The sequence below is a fragment of the Xyrauchen texanus genome, chromosome 37 (genome assembly GCF_025860055.1).
Source record: "Xyrauchen texanus isolate HMW12.3.18 chromosome 37, RBS_HiC_50CHRs, whole genome shotgun sequence".
Classification (NCBI taxonomy): domain Eukaryota; kingdom Metazoa; phylum Chordata; class Actinopteri; order Cypriniformes; family Catostomidae; genus Xyrauchen; species Xyrauchen texanus.
Genome location: NC_068312.1, coordinates 24,564,063 through 24,580,662, shown reverse-complemented (window position 1 = coordinate 24,580,662; position 16,600 = coordinate 24,564,063). Strand labels below are relative to the sequence as shown.

General features: G+C 36.6%; 1 protein-coding gene and 1 non-coding gene across 2 annotated transcripts; both read left to right on the top strand.

The window, feature by feature from the left end:
* The first annotated feature begins 429 nt into the window (after positions 1 to 429).
* LOC127630768 (5'-nucleotidase domain-containing protein 2-like) lies at positions 430 to 15,165 on the top strand. The gene is made up of 14 exons (XM_052108533.1): positions 430 to 966; positions 2,352 to 2,536; positions 3,646 to 3,720; positions 3,808 to 3,863; positions 3,955 to 4,048; positions 7,939 to 8,067; positions 9,713 to 9,773; positions 10,392 to 10,494; positions 10,776 to 10,877; positions 11,044 to 11,125; positions 12,286 to 12,372; positions 12,991 to 13,131; positions 13,830 to 13,894; positions 13,973 to 15,165. The coding sequence occupies exons 1-14, from the start codon at positions 597 to 599 to the stop codon at positions 14,232 to 14,234; spliced, it is 1,812 nt and encodes a 603-aa protein (XP_051964493.1). The 5' UTR covers positions 430 to 596; the 3' UTR covers positions 14,235 to 15,165.
* An 896-nt stretch (positions 15,166 to 16,061) lies between these two features.
* Positions 16,062 to 16,133, top strand: trnah-gug (transfer RNA histidin (anticodon GUG)). The gene has a single exon. It is a non-coding gene; the product is annotated as a tRNA-His (tRNA).
* Positions 16,134 to 16,600: the final 467 nt, after the last annotated feature.

The window sequence follows — 16,600 nt, the reverse complement described above, 5'->3', positions numbered from 1 at the left end:
TGCTGCACTTAACCGCAATCATTGTTCAACATTTTGACGTAACTATTGTTTGGGCTCATTTAGCTGCGGGCGTGCTCCTAAACACCATGATAAAACATGCAAACCTTACAACACAACTTGCACAACCACGTGAAAACATGTTTAGGGGAAGAACGCCTTTCTTCTAAATTTCTAGTACATCGTGTACATACATGCCAATGTCCCCAGGAACAAGAACTACAGCTTAGTCACGTAGCACATGTAGGCAGTTTCCACGACGTCTGACCAATAATACAGCATGAAAAATTGATAAATGTTCAACAAGGAAACGTATTGGCTGGACTGTCAAGTAAACGCCTATTCCAGAACGCAAAAAAACCCTAGATAAGCGGCAGAACAATCTGCGTGTCTTATTGGTTTAACCGACTGTCAATCATTCCCTTTTATTTGATTGGCTAACTCGAAAGCTTGCACCCACCTTGTGAGACCCTCTTCAAAGCCGTATCAGTTCCCCGCAGACTGGACGTTTTTTATGCGCGGGGCGAGTGCGAATGAAATTGGCAAACAACGTCATCTGAGGGTTATACATTTAAATAAAGAACTAATATAGTATTGACATGGCTTGCAAAAAATTAGGAAACTTGAGTCATGGAATGTGGCAAAGAAGCTCTAGTTCCAGAGCTTCGCTTTTTGCAGGATTTAATATCCCTGTCTTTGCTTGTGGAAGTTTCTTCTCGGCTGGTCCAATACAGCAGGGACAGAAATCCTGCGAAGACGGCCAGAACTGTGGACCGACCAAAAGCAGGGCAGCTAATCACATCCCCGTTGCAGCCGCAGTCACATCGCACAGACACCAAATCGTGGGGAAAAACAGAGGCGAAGAATCGCTTGCCAAATCTGGCAGGGCATTCTCCTCCACGGCCCCGCAGATAAAAAATAAAACATACTTGTGGGCGAGATACAATGAGATGAAACGACTTGTGCACGGTATGTTTGTTTAATCTGGATTTAAGATGCTTTTATGTGATGTCCTATAGATTCTGTAGTTATCATGGCAAAAGTGTTGTCGACTTTTCACTCTCCCGCTCTGCTGGCTTCTGGCTAAATTGTAAACAACTCTCCGTCAGCCTTGCTTCTCAGAGGGCTTCGTGTACAATGCATGATCGACGTTAATTTTACAGAATTTCAGGTGTAAGACTTTAAATAATTATCATGTGCCCTATTACCCCATACTAAAATACCATGCAAACAACTGTTTTTATCCCCCAAATGCTGTAATCTTTACGAAAAAAAAAAAAAACTGCAGTAATTTTATATAAGCCATTTCTTTTCTTAACAAATGGCAGTTTAAATCCTAGACTTCTTCAAAGTGATGCCATATGATTTTTTTTATGCTTTTACATCAGTAACAATAATTGTAGTAACTATTGTATTTTTGCAGGAACAGATGCAAAGGTAGAGTACAATGGGGCTAAAAGCCCCTGGGGGGTAAAAGGCACATTTAATTTGATTTTCTAAAAAAAAACAAAAAACAACGAAATGGCAAAAAACTAACTACCACTTTACTTTCATAAACGCCTGTTTGTTACTATGCACTGAATGAGATCATTGCATGTAATGTCTTAAGTTTGATTTTGAGGCAATTTGATCTAACATTTAATACTTTTTGTAATGTTGCAAATTTATGCAGCTAATGAAAATCCCTGAAATTATCACATTTATTTTGAGATAAAATACTTTTTTATTTTCAGTTTTGTTCAAGGTTACTAAATTAAACGTTTTTCAATAAATCTCCAATATATAAAATTATAGTAAAATAGTTTGGAGTTAAAAAAGCCCAGGGGCTAAAACACATTGTTTTTCTTAAGTGGTGGGAATAGATTTGTTGTGAACAATGTTCAAATTGGGCTCACATTGACTGATCCTATCACAATGGATATTCATTCATTTATAGAACACTTCAGATGTTATGAAATGCCAAATGTGTTTGAAATTAACAGGAAATGGTGCACCCTTTTCTGAAATGGTTATTTTGAATAAGCATTATCTTAATTTGTTACTCAAAGCATCTTGCCCTATAACTATTTCCCTATATCTACACAATATCACTATAACCACACATGGGCCTATTACCCCAAGTGTGGGGTAAAAGGCCCACTCGCCAACTTCATTTTTAATCTGACCTTCTGTTATTATTTCTTTTCAAATAAATAATTTTGCTACATTTAATATTCAATAAAAATATATCTATGTTTTGCAGTCTTGATACATTTTGTGACCAGAAAAAAGCAAATTTTCCTTAAGGTGTGCCTTGTACTCAACATATCAAATGCATGGAATTAAAGTTCATATCTCCCTTTGTCTCTCCAAAGATTTGATTCCTCCTGGAGTATGCAGTTTGCTGAACCCTTCCACCATCTATGCCAATAATGAAGTGAATCTGGAAGAGGTGGACATCTACGGCTTCGACTATGATTACACGCTTGCACTTTATTCCAGTGCGCTGGATGAGATGATTTACAACAAGGCTCGAGAATTTCTTGTTCAGCATTACAAGGTATGAGAAAAGGCATCCCTAAATCATGCACCTGTTAAGTGCTGTTCACACCGAACGTGACTGCATCTGTCTGCGCTGTTTTGCAATTGTTTTTCCATGTAAACATGAGCTATGTTGGAGGTTGGTCCATGTCTCACTGTTTTTCAGCATCTCGCACAGGAGCGCTATGTTTTTTAAAAAAATGCTGTTAGAACATAAATAAAAAAAAAACGTGTCTCGAGACACCTGGGCTAAGTCTGAAAGTGTGTACTGTTAGAGTACGTATTGCATTTAATGAAGAATGTACTTTGTGGCTGGGAAAGTATTGTCTTTGCAACAAAAGTAATAATGATTTACTCTGGTTTTGTAAAACAATCATAATTTAAGCACAAGGAACAATTTTCCTGGTATAAAGCAATTCAAATTGAGAAGAGCTGCCCAGCTCTGCCTTGTTTTGTAAATTCCGTTTATAATATGATGTCTCCTCAGCTCCCATGATATTATGGGATAGTATAGTGTCCGGTGCTCGCACAGAATCTCACCAACTGTAGTTGTCATGCATACAATTGTCGCCTACTCTTTTATGAATGCTGAGGATTCGGAGCCCCTACTCCATTGGCATACTATATAACAGGGAAGTATGCATATTCGGACACAGCCGTAGTCTTCACTCCAACTAAAGAAAAACTTTTATTTTTTTTATTTTTTAATGCAATAAGGTGTGTTCGGTCTGAACGGCCATTTATTTAGCATATTTTGACAAACATGTAACTGTTTTTTAAAAACTATAGATCTTAATTTAAAGTAGAAGTGTGTAATTTCTGCGCCAACAATCGGAATAGCAAAAATAAAAAATTTCAAACACTCATCTGTTGTTGATTGGCAAATAGATAACCTCACCGCCAATTGATGCCATTGGTTGAGTTAATGTTGTTGTGTCAGTCTGGACGTGCTGCTCCTAACGAACAGAGAAATTATTAGCACCACTGTGTTTACTTTTCAAGGAAAATTAACCTATGACAGTTTTTCTTAACACTGAAAAAGTTATGAATTTCAGCTTTAATAATATCAAGCTTTGTTTTGAGGTTAAGGCAATTCATAAGGTTTGTTGTGTCCCTTTCTTTTACTAGTATCCTGAGGGAATTAGCAAGTATGACTACATTCCCAACTTTGCAACACGGGGCCTTCACTATGACATCCAGAAGGTGCGTTGAACATGCATTCGTTTACATACATTCACATTGCCTTATTCGAGCTGTGACTCGAATGAAATTGTTTTCTCTATGCCACAGGGACTTCTGATGAAAATTGATGCCTTCCATTACATCCAGCTGGGCACAGTTTATAGGTAAACCAACCCTAATTTGATAAATTCAGTCCATTGATCTGTTTGGAAAAGAGTGTTACATCATCAAAGAGTTTATTTTTCCTGTACCCAGGGGTCTGAAGCCTGTCCCTGATGAGGAGGTAATGCAACTTTATGGAGGTTCGAATCACGTTCCCCTCCACCAAGTCAGTGGATTCTATGGCAAGGTGAGTGATTCACATTAACTATACTATGTGTTCATATTCTCGAAGAATGAAGGGGTGTGATGTAATTTAGAACAAAATCTGGCCCAAAACATTTTTCAGTGTTCTTTTCAGTGGTTCGTTATAGCTCGCAGGGTGAATTTTCAGGAAAACTTTGTACCGGCTGCTAAACACCTTACTACCATTGGTCCACGTCATCAGGAGGTTATGCCAGCTAATGCTAGTTTAGTCAGTTAAGATTAATCAACATGAACACCGTGTTACTAGCGAATTTGTGCAAATTTAACTAAATATGTAAGATATTTCACGTAGAGTCATTTTCCAAGATTTTCATGCGATTTTATTTTATTAAATTTTTTTAACTACTCTTCAAAAGGATTCAAATCTACTCAAATACTCTTAAGTGCCCATTCGCTCATGAACCACCTGCAGCTGAATGCCATTTACACGTCTGCTATATTCTGCCCATTAACACTCTTTTATACACTCATATTTGCTGCACTATCAGTTTCATTTATAAAATACAAAAACATAATAGGTACATATTATGGCCGCATAAAACATGTTGGCGCATTAGTGCCATGAATGCAAAAGCTAAACATTACAAATTACACATTATATACTGCATATATTACTTGAAATCGAGTAGTTAAAAAACGCTTCTTTTACTGATTTTGTGTGAATTCTCCTCATAGAATCAGGCATCATGTCATTGCTAACACATTTCATATTAGTTGAGGTTTTACATGTAGTCTTGAGCATCATAAATGCATTAATTTCTTTTCTAAACGCCTCCCCCAGCAGCGTAGTGGGTGTCTGAATGTTTGCAGACAGTATGCCGTTGTTCAGCTGTTTCAAACTTCTTTTTGCCTCTGAGCGAAGAATAAAGAAGCACTTCGCCGTGATTGTGCTGAGGTCTTAGTTGAATTGGTTCACAAAATCGTGTGACTGATTCATTTGTGCCATGGTTTTTAACTGGTGGGTCACTGGTCTGGTTTGTGGACAGCTAGGGAAAAAATGCTAATTGCAAATATAAACCCAATTCTGAAAAAGTTGGGACAGTATGAAAAATGCTAATAAAAACAAAGGAGTGATTTGTAAATTATATTCACCAATTGCTATATTGAAAACACTACAACTACACATTCTATTATGTTTTTCCTCGTGAATTTCATTTTTTTTATTTTTTATATATTTTTTTTTAATGGACAGTAATTTTAAATCAGATGATTGCATCACGCTCAAAAGTTGAGACGGGCTAATTAAGACTAATAACAAATTGAAATAAGGCAACGTGAAACAGGAGATGTTAAACAGGTGAGGCAATCGTGTCATAGTATATAGGAAGCCTCCAAAAACAGCCTAGTCTTTCAAGAGCAAAGATCATTCAAGACTTGTCAATTTGCCAACAGATGCTTCAGTATATAATCCAGCACTCCAGAAGAATGTTCCCCAAAGATAAATTGAAAGGGTTTGGGGCATTTCACCCTCTACAGTGCACAATATAGTTAAAAGATTCAAGAAATCTGGTCAAATCTCGGTGTGTAAAGAGCAAGACGAAAACCACTTCTGAATGCGTGTGATCTTTGATCCCTCAGACATCACTGTCTTAAAAAACATCATTCATCTATAATGGATATAATGAACATGGGCTTGGGATTACTTTAGTAAACCTTTGTTAGTCAACACTTTTCACCCCTGCATCCACAGATGCAAGTTAAGACTTTACTATGCAAAGCAGAACACCTAAATCAGGGGTACTCAGTTGGCGGACTTCGGTTCGCATCCGGACCGATGGACAATAAAGTTCAGACAGAGATCTGAAGCTTTGTGCTAGTTATCTGACACCTGGCTAAGTGACTATGTGAGCATGCCTGGGAATAAATAGCATTCAGCGCTACTCACTTTATTCCTGCTCCACGTGCGGTGCCTCTCTCCCCGCTATAGACATGAAGCTCATATAGGCATAAAGCCTAATTTACTGTACGTACGCGTTTTAGGTGTAGTTATCTTAGCTTTACCCTTAACGGTAGAGGAAGCACAACTACAGATACTGGCATCTTTCATTTAAACAATGCAGAAAACTAAAATTAAGTAAAGTGAATCTATCTTCATCTGTCTGATTTGCGATTCAGCCTGTTCAGCTAAGCCAGGTTTGTGTCGGGACAAGTTAACGTGCCGCCTTAAGTTTTTTTTCCACCTAAATGTAGTTTAATTAATCCTGTTACGAGCCTTTCATAATAAACTGATTTTTGTTCTAATTTTGTGAAAATTAAGCAGAGATGTCATCATGGCAAGGAAAGCCTATTCATCCTTAAATTAATCAAACAGATATTTAATGCTTCACTGTTATGTACATTGTTTGTTTGTTGTTAGTAGATTCTCACTTTACGGAAAATATAAAAATGGTCACAGGCTTCTATATTTTCAGAATTTTTCTCGAAGGGGACACCCCTGAACCCAAAGTATTTTACCTGTCAAAAGGCTTCCTATGTCCCATACATGGGCAACATAAGGCCCGCAGGCCGAGGGTGCCAGATAAGAGACGCAACACCCCCAGTTTGAGATTTATACTTGCGCAAATTGGAAATATTCTGCCTAATGTTGTGCTTATTTTGTGCAATCTGGCAACCATGCACACAAGTGCACTTTTTCAAGCTCTCGCTTTCCCCTTTGAACAAATTTAGCGATCTGTAGTGCAATATTCTGCTCAAGGAAAAGTGTTATATAGCTACTCTATGTCCATTCTTGAGGCTGCTTGGGATGTTTGGTGCTACTTTTCAGGTAAACCTTCACAGTGATTAAGTTAAATATAAAAGTAGATCTCGGCATCATTGACGTGAGCAAAAGCAAGCCAGAGATGAATATGTACATGTAATTTTGATTTGTGCAATTTAGACATGTTGAAGTCGCTTCGCACTGGTATGTTAATCAAACTCTTGTAGTAATCATTTATCATAGTCATGCAGCCAGTGTTATTCAGTTGTGTGCTGAAAGTCAAACCATCAAGGAGTAATAATTTAAAAGGCTGAAAATAGGCTGAAAATATATACCTCAGTGCTCAGGTTTCACTCTCAATCGATCTAGCCATTATCACGGCACTATCCAGCAAAGGCCGATGTCTGCGGTTTTGGAAATACATCAAAGCAGATTCATTAAATTCATGAAATTAATTAAAAAGTATAATATTAATACAATTATTTAAAAAAACTATTTTAAAATGGGTATTTTAAAAAACGTCGTTTTCGGCCAAGTGCATCCTGAATTTTTCATTTCAGTGCATCACTAAATATGACACATGATTAAAATTAGTTATCAATGACTTGATGACTCATTCTATGAGTAGAATTCACACAAAATCAGTAGAAGAAGCTTTTTTTAACTACTCTATTTGTAATAGAATAATATAAATATAGATTATGAAATGCAATAAAACACTTGACACACTGAGCAAAATTAAGCCATATCCACAAGTGTCTCTTTGAGTGGTGGCTAAGATGTGCACTTTACAATGCAAGTTGTTTTTTACAAAATTGAAATGTTCCCTAAGATGTTTGATTTTATGGACATTATTTTGCAATGGGGGAACAAACTATTTTGGTACTGTTTGACATTTGATGTCAAGTGTAAAATTGTGACTGCATATGTCTGAATTGTAATGGTTTAAAAAAATCATTATCCAGAAATTGCAAAGGATGAAAATATAATGGAAACGTTTGAGGATCTCTAAAGAACTTTTGAATAATGGAAAACCAATTTATTTTGTATAAATTTTTTTATAAACTCACTGTGTGACCTGCAATTTCCTCACAATATCTGTATTTCCAGTGGTATTTTGAACTCCTAGTGCAAGTATGCCACATGTGTTCTTTTTCATACAATATTTGCACCAGGGTCCCAAGATGAAGCAGTTTATGGATGTTTTCTCCATTCCTGAGATGACTCTTTTGGCAGCTGCAAATGATTACTTCATCTCAAATGACATAGAATATGACCCAGTGCATCTCTACAAAGATGTTTCAGTAAGTGTGAAATAAGTCAAAACATTTTACATCTTGATTTCACTTGTTCTTTACTCTGCCTTCTTAATGAAAAAACTTGTTAGTTAATTTGCACAATAAAGCCAGACTTTTTTTTTTTTTTTTTTTTTATTTGCAGACTGTGGGAATAGTTTACAAACTGCCTTTGTAATTTAAAACCATGAGAGCTGTTTCTTGTCAGTTGTTGTGTAAACTAGTCAAGCTGAGGCTATTCATTCTTCTGCCTGTGGTTAAGCACTGTAGACTGATTTGTTTTCATTTGGTGGTCCTGAATTAGGTTGCAGGGAAACTTTACTTTTTCATGCTGTTTTGGGTCTGTTTGCCAATACTGTGTGTAGTCTTTGCTTTCAGTTCTGCTTTTCAGCCCAGCTCTCCCACCCCTTTTAATTTTCTCGACTTGTACTTTCAATGACTAGCAGAAGATAAAAAATTATGAAAATGTTGAACAATAGATAAAAATTCACATTTTCATACTTCAAATTTGTTCAATTAGCATGTAGTCTTGACTGGTTAACAAATTTAATTGAAAGAGTTAGTTTCAGGAAGTAGAATGTTAGGGTTGAACTTATTTATCTTTCAAAGGCAGCTTTTTGAATTGATGTCTGTCAGGGCTTGTAGAACAGATTGTCCTGTACTTGTCAAGGCGTGTGGGTACGTAAGCTGTCAGAGAAACCGGAAACCTGGCAGCAGATCAAAGTAAAGCTCTACAGTGTATTGTAATGGCACTCTCTGACCAACAAAAAATAAATATAAATAAAGAAAAATAGAAAGTAAAAGAGAAGAAATTGTTATATGTCAGATCCATAAATAACATGAACTGCAACACTATTGTGCTTTTAAAGAGTTAGCTCACCCAAAAAGTATTAATAATTAAATTCTCTCTTCATTTACCCGCATGCCATCGCAGATGTGTATGACTTTCTTTCATCTGCTGAACACAAACAAAGATTTTTAGAATATTTCAGCTCTGTTGGTCCATTCAGTGCAAGTGAATGAGTGCCAACATTTTCAAGCTCCAAAATCCACATAAGGGCAACAAAAGTATTCCAGACAACTCTGATGGTTAATTCAATATCTTCTGAAGTGATATGATTGGTGTGGGTGAGAAACAGATCAAAAAAGTCATTTTTCCTTTATGTTTACTTTCTCCTCCTGTTTTTGGTGATTCACATACTACTTGCGTATCACCCCCTACTAGGGAGGGAGGAGAATTTATGGCAAAATATGACTTAATATTGATCTTTTTCTCACCTACACCTATCATATTGTGTCTGAACACATGGATTTAACCACTGGAGTCTTATGGGTTACTTATATGCTCCCTTTATGTGGAGTTTGGAGCTTCAAAAATTTGGCACAGATACACTTGCATTGAGAGGACCTATAGAGCTGACATTTTTTTCTAAAAATCTTTTGCGTTCTATAGAAGAAATGTATTCATATCTGGAATGACCGAAGGGTGAGTAAATCATAAGAGAACTATCCCTTTATGCACTGTTTCACAAAAACACCTTTGTGCAGTGATGAGATGGTTTCCATCTGGACTGAATCAGCTCATGTGAAGTTTTCACTTCATGACTTGCAAAATAGGAGTGCTGATCTGACACACAAAAATCTGTTTCTGCAGGATGCAATTGGAATGGTACATATCAAAGGTTACATGTACAAGTGGATCATGCAGGATCTCGGTGAGTATATGAGTGATTATTTATTATATGCATTGCCCAAAAAACATTTTATATATATATATATATATGGTACAAAAAGGCTTTTCAGAAACCATAGCACAAAAATGTTTGTAATCGCCTGAAAGCACAGCAAAAGTAAGACTTGCCTTTAATTACTTTAGGCAACTAGAGAGCATATTATAGGAGATGGAAGCTAATGAAAAAAAAGACTAAGTCGACCCTCAGAATCAGTTGGAGCAGTCCATTTGTGTGATCTGTTTAGGTGGAGGGCAGTTTTCGTAAAGGACTGTTGCGTAATCTTACTTCTCTAGAGAATCGGATCTGACGCGAGCAGTTCTGTTGGGCTTGCCTGATTTAATTTCTATTTGTAATGTTTGTTGTACCCTGTGGACAAGCAGGTAACTTGCATATCCTTATCTTTAGATGCTCGTCTGCAAGATAAATACTTTTTTACAAACAGGAAAAACAGTTTTAATCATATCTGTATGAAATGTATTGTAGTCGGCAGAAATGACCGATTTGAGTTAGAATAGAAAAGATGTACCTTTTAAATGGCCCTCTTCTCTCTCACTTTCTGTCCCTCGCTTAATCCCCTTTCCTTCCTTATTCTGTCCCCAGAGAAATACATTCTCAGAGGAGATGAGACATATGCTGTGCTACACCGATTGGCCAGCCATGGGAAGAAACTTTTCCTAATTACAAACAGCCCTTTCAGCTTTGTGTGAGTTTCCCCATGGTTGTGCCTTTCTTTTGTATTATGGGAGTAGCTAAATTCATCAAGGATCTCATAGTAGAGTTGTTGTTGTTTTTCATGTAAATGGTATAAGCAATTTAAAAATCATATAAAGTTCACTTTGCCTGTTTTGAGAATTTATCTGAATAAAGATCATATTTAACCCAGATTCCAAATCATTTTTCCATGCGGTTACAGATTTAAGCATGAGTTGCGTGATCATATCAGATCTGTTAAGTGGTTATGTCATTTGATTAATATATTTTCAGTGACAAAGGCATGAAATACATGGTTGGAAAGGACTGGAGGGAATTCTTTGACGTTGTCATTGTTCAAGCTGACAAGCCACATTTCTTCAATGACTGTGTGAAGTACGTACACACTTTTAACTGCATTGTAGGTTAAAATTAAACTTTGGAAGAGGTGATGCATAATATATATATATATATTTTTCCCATACATATTTCTGTAACTTATTAGGATTTCCTATGTTTCCCCCATACTAATTATTAAAGTATCTCTATCTTAATTTTCAAGACCATTCAGACGTTTGGACAGCAATGGTGACTTACAGTGGGATAGGATCAAGAGTTTGGATAAGGGACAGATTTATAAGCAGGTAATGCAGATTTGTCTTGTCCTGCATTTTTTGCTGTCTGTTTATTCTGTTGTGTATGTGTCTTTTTTTATTTCTATTTAAAGGTGCTGTAAACTAATCATATTTATTTTTTATTTTTTTCATGGAAAGTATGCAAAAACATTTGTAATGAGGGGAAGTGGCTTATTCAACAGTTCAGTCACGTGAAAGGTTCAGAACGCTAAAATCACTTAAACCATCCTGTTCTAATGTTCTGTTTTTCTAAAAAGTAAAGGCTTATTTTTGTAAAATGGATGAATAAATCCTCAATTTGTATACTGGTTTTTAATTATGTCACAATAGCATACAACAACAATTTGAATGGAAAATAATTAAAAACAATTATAACAAAATTTTCAAACATTAAGAATGTAAGGTGATTTGCAAACAGAGCATGCAGGATAGGATGACCAGTGTATGCAGTTATCTGGTTTGCTGGGAAGCTTTTAGTTGCCCAATTGTCAGTAGATGTCATCTATGCTGACTCATCTCTACATCTGGATTAAGTCAGGATTACAAATACATTTGGGCCATTCATTCAGAATTACTGCAACATTTGGCCTACATTTTGGACCTCTTTTTGCAAAATCACATTGGGGAAAAATTGTGTGTGGCTGACTTTTTTTCATGTCCTAGTGAGAATAAGCTACCCGATCCTCTGTGAATTGTAGAATGACTTGTGCGCTTCATTTGGTTCTTTCAATGGGGGAAAAGGCGGAAAAGAGAGTGGCAAGGTCAACTTCGGTATCAATAGAAAGTCAATTTAACACAGTTTAGTGGTGTCAGGCATGTACAAACGCACTCAGCTCGCCGTAAGAGAGGTAGGATAGCCTAACTTTATGAACGGCCTCAGGTAAGATGAAGATAAAGCCGCTTTTGTAAACCGTATTCAGTTGGGAAAGACTTATGGGAAAATTTGCTGGCAGGAACCTTACAACAGCAAGCTGTCACTGCTGTATAAGCAAGTTGTCACTGCTCCAAAAGCAATGTGAGGCCTGTTGCCACGTAGCTTCCTGAAACCAAATTGAGTCATGAAAAAACTGCTGGGTCTCATGTAGATTTTAAAAAAAAAGCACACAAAAAAACAAAAATCAAGATGAGTTGCTTACATACAAAACTGTCTTTTGTTTTATTTGTTTTAGGGAAACCTAGTAGATTTTCTGAAGCTAACAGGATGGCGGGGATCCAAGGTTTTCTACTTTGGAGATCATCTCTACAGTGACTTGGCAGTGAGTCAGCATCTTGCTTCTAGTTTTTCCATTGTGCTGGCTAAAATTGAATGTTACAAATCTTGCACATTAGTTTTGCATATGAACTTGTTTGAAAATGGCACATTTACATGCATTCCAATATGCTGATAACTTCTAAAAATCAGCTTATTAAAAACAAAAACATAAGAAACCCATGTTTACATGAGACTTGAGACTAATTATTCTATGCTTTTGACATCAAAATGTAAACGGGCATGTGCTCAACTTGAGAACGTTAGAAAAGCCACCAGAATGCCAGTAAAGGTGTCACAAAATTGGAGCATTGAGCAAAAATCAATGTGTGCTGATTGTTTTTTCCTAAAAAGAATGCCATTTAAGGCTCTAACATGACCTTACCCATTGTCGGCCGAAGCATAATCAGTGTTCGGATGTGCAAGAAAACATGCTCAATGTCTTGTTACTGCTTCAAATTGCACAATAATTTGGCAAATATCTATGAATTTTATTCTCCAAGTTGTTCTGAATAATGCACTACAAATAGCCAAACTTTAGTTTCCATAGTCTACCAGAGTTACCCTGATTGAAATTTTTGAAGTGGAGTCCTTCTATAACAACATACTAATCTTTGCATTTAAGGACCTGATGCTTCGACATGGTTGGAGGACAGGAGCGATTGTGCCTGAACTTGAAGTGGAGACGAAGGTTGTGAACACAGAGCAGTACGCCCAAAGTCTCACCTGGTTGCAGGCACTCACTGGCCTGCTGGAGCGCATGCAGGTATGCAACATAACAGTGACTTCCTCAGGAAGACAACCTGTTCAGCATAGGAAAATTAATATTAGTGACTTTTTTTTACACCTTAAAGAAAATAATATATAATTTGAATCATACAAATTGATGTCAAATGGACTAATGTAATGCAATTCCTACAGAAGTGTTCTCATCCAAAGGATGAGTTTTAATGAGGGCAAAATAAACACTTCCATCATTACATGTGCTTATAATCTCCATATGGCTGCATAGAACTGACCTGATTGGACTGGCAAAGATTTAGTCGCTTTATATTGATCTGGATTGATTTTTCAAGAGTAGTGCGATTTGGTTTCTCTGTTTACACAATCTAGAATGCATGCATCCTCATTCTGTCAATGCTTGACAGAATGCTTGATGACTGTTTTCAAAGCTTTAATTATAGTCATAGTATGCTCCTATTTTTCTTCTGATTTTAATGAAACATGACCCCTAACATTTTTCTTGCTTCCCTTTAATCTCCACTCTTTAAATCTTATTATAATTTTTTTCACATAAATATTATAAAAGTATCTGCTCTCCTTTTGTATCATGTTTGAACACATTTTTTTTTTTGTTATCTTAACCTAAACTTAAATGTTTGCGTGGAAAAAAGCATTTTCCTTGCAGTTTGGAGAGAACTTGTTTTCTTTAGACATCTAGCTTATTTATATCTTTGTTTTCAGATGCATCGAGATCCTCAGTCCAAGAAGGTTCTGCAGGAATGGCTCAAAGAGAGAGAGGAGCTACGGTGAGTTTTGAAAAGTGGAAGATGCTAAATTTAGGAACTACAGCCATTGTAACACGTTTCCCAATTTTCTTTGTATAGGGCAGTCACTAAGAACCTCTTCAACCCTCACTTTGGCAGCATATTCCGTACCTGTCACAACCCGACCTACTTTTCCCGCCGGCTGTGCCGTTTCTCTGACCTCTACATGGCTTCTATCAGCTGCCTGCTTAACTATGATCTCTCTTACACGTTTTACCCTCGCCGCACACCACTGCAGCATGAAGCCCCTCTCTGGATGGACCAGCTCTGTACCGGCTGCATGAAGATGCCCTTTTTGGAGGAGATGGCCCATATTCGCTAAAACTGCTGAGCTGGTTTTGAGCGCAAACATAAACTGAATTGTGGGGGTGCAAGCCTTTTGTGGCATTGGAGACGTGGCAACTTATGCAGGAACTCTAGGATGGAGCCACCTGCTGGAAGTTATGTCACAATGCATCTCATTGTTCTCAGGCCTTGGACACTGTAAGACAGAAAGGCTTGTTGATGACTTATCTCTCCATAATGTGTTCTTATCTCTAACTGTTTTTTATTTGAGGACATTGTATTATGCCTTACTGAACTAAACATAGTTAAATGTTCAGTGGTTTACACTTTTTGTTTTAGGTTTTGTAGATTTAATTCTGTACGTCATGAGTATTGTAGTTACAACAGAAGGATTTGTGTAATAACATGAATTCTGATGAATCAACACAAGGAGGAGGAAATACAATTACCTATTCTTGGGGTACCCAGACTTTATACTCTGGTAGGCCAAAGTATAAGCCGCTGGCTAAAAATGCACAATGTATTACAAATACAGTAGGTCTGATTAGATGTTCAAATAGGTATAAAACCTTCAGTCTTGGTGTTGTAATGTTACTAACCATATTACTTGCCTTCCCTACACTACAGTAACAATGTAGTCCATAGTTAGACTTTAAATATACACAGATAATCCTACATTAACCACTCTCTACAGCTTTTTGTATTACCTTTTTTTTTTTTTGACAACTATATTACACACATGTAAGCTTCTGGATGGCCAAACCAAATGCTGTTGTTTTTGACCTGCAGGCCTCACTGTTTGTGTCTTTAGACAAAGCTTCTGTAAAATCAGAGCATTGTTTGATTACATTTAAATCTTTTAATAGCTATGCTGCTAAAATCAGCTCTCCAGGAACAAGATGTATGTCTCATGTTTGATGTACTTGCTCTACAATTTATAAAATCAAATAAAAAGCTTTGTAATACAATATATTTATAGTATGTATTCTTTACTAGGCCTTTCAATAGAGAAAGAAGTAAATGGCCCCAAAAAATGTTACAAAAATGTATCAGTTTGAGTACCAAAAGCTCAAAGGTAATTGGGTGTTTCTGTAACCCTGGGGACTTTAGGCCCGGTGAACTTTAAATGTGCCCTTGGTAATTTCTTCCACATTAAAAAAAGTTTTATTTCATAATATTTATTTTTTAAAGTTTTTGAAACAAAAATGTCTAAAATCATGACCACTTGCATGAGATGAGGACTAGACATATAAATAACCTTATAAAAGCTGTTTAAATCTACATGGAGATGGGCCCCTAATGGGGGCTGCCATGTTGAGATCACATGACCAGCTGAATATTACAGGCTTAATCTCAGTTACAGGCCTGAATGTGAATAGTACATTTCTACAATGGTAACTGAAGACTGTTGATTTTGAATGATGCTGTATCCAAATCCACACCTCTAGTGGTCACTGTAAATCCAAAATGACAAACGCATAAGTTACTGAGTGCACCTTTAAGAAAAAGAAACTCTTAAAACACGTTTCAAACCAGTTCAACCAATACAAACAATGTCCAACAGTGCAAATGCATCATACACACTTTTCTTTTTCCAGAAAGTCATGAACATTTCCACCACATCTCAAATTATGAATTAATTAATGGCAATCTGTGGTGTTTAAAAAAAAAGACTTGCTCATGCGTATTTCATAGCTATCAGTTTTGTTTTTCTGTTCTACGTACAATTCATCCATATTTACTATTTGTATTTGACAAAACTACATTCGAATTAAAGATAACGTACCAAAAATAGTTTATTCATAAGTAATGCGTACATCCAGAAACTGGAATGTCAGCATGCACACCAGCTGCCGAGTGGTACGCCGTGATCGTATAGTGGTTAGTACTCTGCGTTGTGGCCGCAGCAACCCCGGTTCGAATCCGGGTCACGGCATAATAGAAGGCGTCACTTAGTTTTTGCTTATATTATTGCGTATTTAGCACTTCTGGCACATACTGTATGCATTGACTGGTTTTTGTAGTAAAGTGTGTGTTTGTTTGTTTTAAAATATTTGAAAGGTCTGAAACTAATTGTATGTATTAGCCAGTTCAGCATCTTGATTTGCCTTTGCTGAAGGTAAAGATTAGGCATTTTTTGTTAAACGCCGAAACGACCATTTCTCCTCATAAACTTAATTTTGTTTTGCAATTCAGTCGCTCCTTCATGATTCCAATGATGTAATGCAAACGTGACGTCACATCCTGTTGTTTAAAGCTGGTCGGGGCAGAAGTGGTCCAAAATCACCCTTACTGCCCAAAAAGCTTCTACTTTAGTGGTCTATGTTTTTTAATTAAAGTAATGGCTATTGATAAGTCCCCGAAGCACTGCTTTTTCACTAAAATTTTTAGATGAATATATAC

Coding starts and splice junctions, on each gene's coding strand:
- LOC127630768 (XM_052108533.1), top strand. CDS start 597: ATGGCTTGCAAAAAATTAGGAAACTTGAGTCATGGAATGTGGCAAAGA. Junction 4,049..7,938: donor TCAGTGGATTCTATGGCAAG/GTGAGTGATTCA, acceptor TATTTGCACCAG/GGTCCCAAGATGAAGCAGTT. Junction 13,895..13,972: donor AAAGAGAGAGAGGAGCTACG/GTGAGTTTTGAA, acceptor TTCTTTGTATAG/GGCAGTCACTAAGAACCTCT.